Below are 5,181 nucleotides of genomic sequence, written 5' to 3' on the forward strand. Positions count from 1 at the left end.
TTTTTTTTTTTTTTTTTTTTTTTGCTTGATTAGACTGTAATTTAAAACTAAATAGAGGAGTGAGAATGAACTGAAGTTAAAAGGTTTCTATTTTTTCTTCTTTTTCCCTATTATTTATAGAAGAAATAAAAGGGACATGTGCATGCAAATAAGGAGAAACGACAAACTATAAAATGAGGAAGTTTGATTAAAGAAACTGAAAATATAGCGAGGAACCAATATACAAGGAAAACAATTTCCATGCTGAGTAATATCTCTATAATATAAAGGAGATAGAATCCCTTGAAAGCTGGCGAGATTCAAACCGAAGTCTGATTAGATTACGTGTTTTGGAAACAAGTTGTATACTTTGTCTTATATGTTGTTCTTTGTTAAACTTTCGTACGTTTAGGACACATAATTTTCATGATATTCCAGTCAGTGAGTGATTAATAATTGACTGGTATGTGTTTTCTACTTTTGTGTAGGCCAATATGCTTGAAGGAGGAGGAAAGACACCCATTTTTAATCCTCTAGAACTGGAGGAAATTGGATATAAACTTGTTGCTTATCCTCTTTCCTTGGTTGGCGTATCAATTCGGGCAATGCAGGTATGGCATGTCTTCATCTATAGTATGCACTAAAGCTTTGATCATAGTATTCAGAAAATTTTATAGCAAACTTTTCATTCAAGTTAGGAGAAGTTACAAGGTGTTCTGGCACAGCACAATATTAAATGATTAATACAAATAATGGATTGAAACTCATTCAATTTGGAATTCGTGCAATATTAATGGTAGGAATTAATATTATATTTTGGTCAAATTGGTAAGAAAGAAACCCAGAATTTTTTAGGACTAGATAAATTGGGAACACATTTAGATTATAGTTCATTTAATGCTTCTACCTGGTGATGCTATCTACTCTATTTTATAATTACGATTCCTTTGTCATCAACGCCATTTTGAGTGCCATTCAGTAGTATCCTGGTTTCTTTTTAGTTCTCATATATTAAATGAAAAAACTGTTTCTTATTAGAGGAAGGAAATTCCTCTAGGGAGGACATGTGTAGGTTTTGCTATGCAATTTCCTAATCTATGGACTTAGGAGAAGGTACTTGTTTCTAAAAAAACATGCTTGGAAAAAGGTTAAATTATGTAGTTGCAAACAGGAGGGTGTTCCTTTAAAGCAGTCCGAGAAACTCTTGTTGAATCACATGACTATAGTGATCTTTTGGTTGATTTGGAATGAAAGAAACACCAGAGTCATTCAAGGGAAAGCTAGATCCCTGGAGGAATATGGAATCAGCTCTTTTTATGGCTTTTTTAAATTTATTTATGAAGTGTTTCACCCTTAAACAATAACAGCACAAATTCCCTTTTCATTAAGAATTTTTTTATTGCAAAATTTAAAAATTGTCTGGTAAATAATCCTGGAATGTTATTGTTTGAAAAATTACATTTAGCCCTTTTAAGTGTAAAATATCTAGATAACGTTAGAGGAAAAATCAGGATGTTATAGTTTTTCCCTACATTTGGTTACTTGCAGGATGCACTGCTTGCAATTAAAGGAGGCCGATTGCCTTCTCCTGGAACCTTGCCAACTTTTGGAGAGATGAAGGAAATATTGGGTTTCAACTCTTACTATGAAGAAGAGAGGAAATATGCTTCTGCTGTTAGCCAGCCTTCAATAAAAGGTATGTAGATCTTTCACTCTCTCCTAGTGATGTGAATCTATTATACTTTATGGGCCAAGCTAGAAGCTTTTACTAGTAGCAAAATTACATCCAATTTTTTATATCATTCAATTTTGAAAATTTAGAAGATAAGTTACTACTCCCTCGCGTAGGATAAGTTACTACTCCTTTCAACCTCAGCTCTAGTTTCTGTTGTAATTATGATTCTGGTTCAGTTTTGTTGGATTGGAGCCCTTTTCTGTAGTTTGTTCTTGGGCTCCCTTTTTTTGTTGGACTTATTTTTCTCAAAGAAAGTTTGGTTTGTTATTAAAAAAATACAATCAATTTTACACATCAACTATTTCATCAATTTACATGATTATGCTGTAAATTATATCATACATGCATTGTAATTTTTATACATTAGTTGTTGTGCAAATTTTACTTCATTGTTTTAATGAAAAAGTCTTTGAGGACGCATTTTGAAGCATTAAAAATCTAAGAAGATAATTTGAAACATTTTCCAAAAGTTCATAGATGTTCTATAATTTAACCAAAATAAAAAGTCATTGTGTAAATGCACGGATCTTTATTAAGCTAATACAAGCATTCGAATCCGAACAATTATTTTAATTGGTAAATGAAACAATATAGAATGTTCCAAGAAACAGCCCTCCAAAAGGAGAAAAGAAAAAGAAATAACTGTCAAATAAAAATAGGCCAAGACGGCCGTCTCCAGAAAAGGGAAATGCAATTAAAAACCGTAAGCAAGCAAACAAAAAAAATCCAGCAACAAAGAACCAAAAATCAAAGGAAAACAATCGGACCAAAAAAAAAAAAAAAAAAAAAAAAAGAAAAAAGAACCCACGCAAAGTATACCNTTGCTTGCTTTTTAGTTCACCTGAGAGAGAGTATTATGATAAATCTTTAATTTGTTGGAAAATACTAAGGCACATAATTTTTTAATTATGTGATTATACTTGGCAAAGGTTTTCTGTTCCCTTGTAGCCAAATCAGATTTGCGCCTGACAGTAACTTTTTTTAGTAATTTATTAGTTCTACTGTCACTACATATAAATTAAGGTTGTTTTATCAGTGGACAGTAACATAAGCAGTCTTCAACGGAGGGTCGAAGATGATTCAGAGAAGAAAGACCAAAATCCTCAAGGTCCAGTTGTCGAAGTGATTACTCCTGAGATATACAGAAGCTACGATGCAGATGAATCAAAAGGTCCCTTCTCTGGAATCTGGTCCCGGAGATTGAGAGTCAAAATAACTGGAAGAGATGGATTTGAGAGACTTGATGTCAGGATTCCTGTAAGTATTAAGTATAAAATGTTCTTTTAGTGTCTTTTTAGATGTGTTTGTATAACAAATGTGTCGGTATCATATTCAAAAACAGTAACAACGACAGATATATAAAAGCACCAGCAGACTGCATCTTTTTTAGGTAAACGAGCTGTAAAATTCAGGATCACGAACGCAAGTATGAGCATGATCTTCACGTTGTCATACTAGCATGTTATGTAAATTTGTATTCTTATAAGCTGCTGAATATTGTCGGTATCAGCTGGTAATTTGGCTAAATGAATCAAGATTCACTGGCTGAGAGTTCAAAATGGAGTTATATATTCTTCGTAATACGGGGTGTCAGAACTAGGTCCTTGTTCTACTGTAGGTTTGTTTCTTCCACTATTACTAGTTCATTGTTTTGAGGAGTTATTGGTATATCTCTATTTCAGGCGGGATTCTTGGAAGGACTAACAAATATAGTTCCAGGTAGTTTTTACTTACCATCAAATTGACCAATAATTAAACTTTGTTTGACTATTACTTTATGGCCAATGAAATTGACATCTTTGTGAAGCACAGCTTTGGGAGGTGTGAATATCAAAGAACTGATGGACGATGCAGCTGGTGAAGTGGGAGGGAAACTTTTACTGGATTTTGTTGATGGCATGGGTGACCGAATTGAAGTCTTTCTGGAGTAACTTCATTTTGTTCGTTGCGACTGTCATAAAAATCCCGGAGCGAATGAAGGTACTCAAATTTGAAACCAGCACTAATAACATTTGTACGTACTTCAAATTACACTGCAAATGCTTCTGGTATGCAAAATTATCTGAGTTCCTTTACAGGAATCTCCACATGTGTATGATATTGTCTACTTTGAGTATAAGCTCTCTTGATTTTGTTAAAAACAAAAGGCCTCGTACTAATGGAAATAGTATTTCTTACATGATGAACCCTTTAATTAACCGATATGGGACTCTCCACCAACAATCCTCAATATTATCCACCGGTAAAAAAAACAGTTTCGTTTACTTATTGTTCTTAGTTGATATCTTCTTTCAAGTCACAGAAACTGGCATTTTCTCCCTGAATTCATCTCGATTTTGTGGTTTGGTGCAAAGAACTGTTGTTTAGAGTTTGAAGTATTTATATAATTAAATTTATTGTAATCCATTAGCTAAACTTTTTGGATTAATGGGTGACATTTTGGACATTTTTGGGAGTAGAGTGCTATGCCGTAAGTGTAGAGTGCTAGAGTCCAAGAACCAAGGGTACTGTATATATAACATGTTCTTTTTGTCTTTCTATCTTGTGCTTTTTCTTCTTTGGTTCTTATCCAATATAAATAAATAATAATCTTGTGCTTCTTGAACAGCAGCTCCGGTGATTTGGATGTGGCTTGAACTATCGAAGCACAACTGCGTGCCCAACTGCATCAAGGTAGCTGGATTATGGCTATCTATTTATGCAAGGAAATTTCACATCTTAATATAGATGTTTGGATTATGAATTTTGAGTATATACTTTGTTGGTTTAGATCCTGTGAAATATGTTTCCCTAGAAGGCTACAACCCTATGTTTCATTCATCGATCCAAAGCAATTAGTGTTTAGTTTTTCAAGTTTGCTATTGTGTCAAGTTTCACGAATGGATTACAAATGAAAGGCACCACCATGTTGCCTCCTCCAAATTACCTCCAAGGCACCTATTTAACACATGTCTCTACCTGGGTCGACGCCTCCTTCAAGTTGACACCATGCCACCTCCTCCTAGTCACCTCTAAGTGTCTTTCTTCAAGTCGACACCATGTCACCTCCTCCAAGACACCTCCACGACGCCTCCTTCAAGTCGAAACCATGTCACCTCCTCCAAGACACCTCCAAGTGTCCTCCTCTAAGTCAACACCAAGTCACCTCCAAAGTCCTCTTCCACGTCTCCACCTCCAACTCACCTCCAAGTGTCCTCCACGTCGCCTCCTTCAAGTCGACACCAAGTCGCCTCCTCCAAGTCTCCAAGTGTCCTCCTCGAAGTCTCGAAGTCTCCTCCTCCTCCAAGTGTCCTTCATGTCGCCTCCATCAAGTCGACACCATGGCACCTCCTCCAAGTGTCCTCCTCCATGTCAACTCCTCCAAATCACTTCCAGGTGTCCTTCAAATCACCTAACAAACTTTACAAAAAAAAAAAAAAAAAAAAAAAAAAAAAAAAAAAAAAAAAAAAAAAAAAAAAAAAAAAAAA

At 34.9% G+C, this 5,181-nt stretch overlaps 1 protein-coding gene across 2 annotated transcripts in view; it reads left to right on the top strand.

Annotated features, from left to right (window-relative positions):
• LOC111479372 (2,3-dimethylmalate lyase-like) overlaps positions 1-4,567 on the top strand; it is a 7,790-nt gene extending 3,223 nt beyond the window's left edge. Inside the window, exons 4-9 of one of the 2 annotated variants that reach the window (XM_023123995.1) lie at positions 468-590; positions 1,528-1,675; positions 2,751-2,971; positions 3,397-3,433; positions 3,527-3,694; positions 4,323-4,567. In XM_023123995.1, the coding sequence (XP_022979763.1) occupies positions 468-590; positions 1,528-1,675; positions 2,751-2,971; positions 3,397-3,433; positions 3,527-3,645 (648 nt within the window). In that variant the 3' untranslated portion in view covers positions 3,646-3,694; positions 4,323-4,567. The remainder of the gene's footprint in view (positions 1-467; positions 591-1,527; positions 1,676-2,750; positions 2,972-3,396; positions 3,434-3,526; positions 3,695-4,322) is intronic. The other variant, XM_023123996.1, reaches the window with a different exon arrangement.
• Positions 4,568-5,181: the final 614 nt, after the last annotated feature.

The sequence above is a fragment of the Cucurbita maxima genome, unplaced genomic scaffold (assembly GCF_002738345.1).
Source record: "Cucurbita maxima cultivar Rimu unplaced genomic scaffold, Cmax_1.0 Cma_Scf00005, whole genome shotgun sequence".
In the NCBI taxonomy this organism is placed as follows: domain Eukaryota; kingdom Viridiplantae; phylum Streptophyta; class Magnoliopsida; order Cucurbitales; family Cucurbitaceae; genus Cucurbita; species Cucurbita maxima.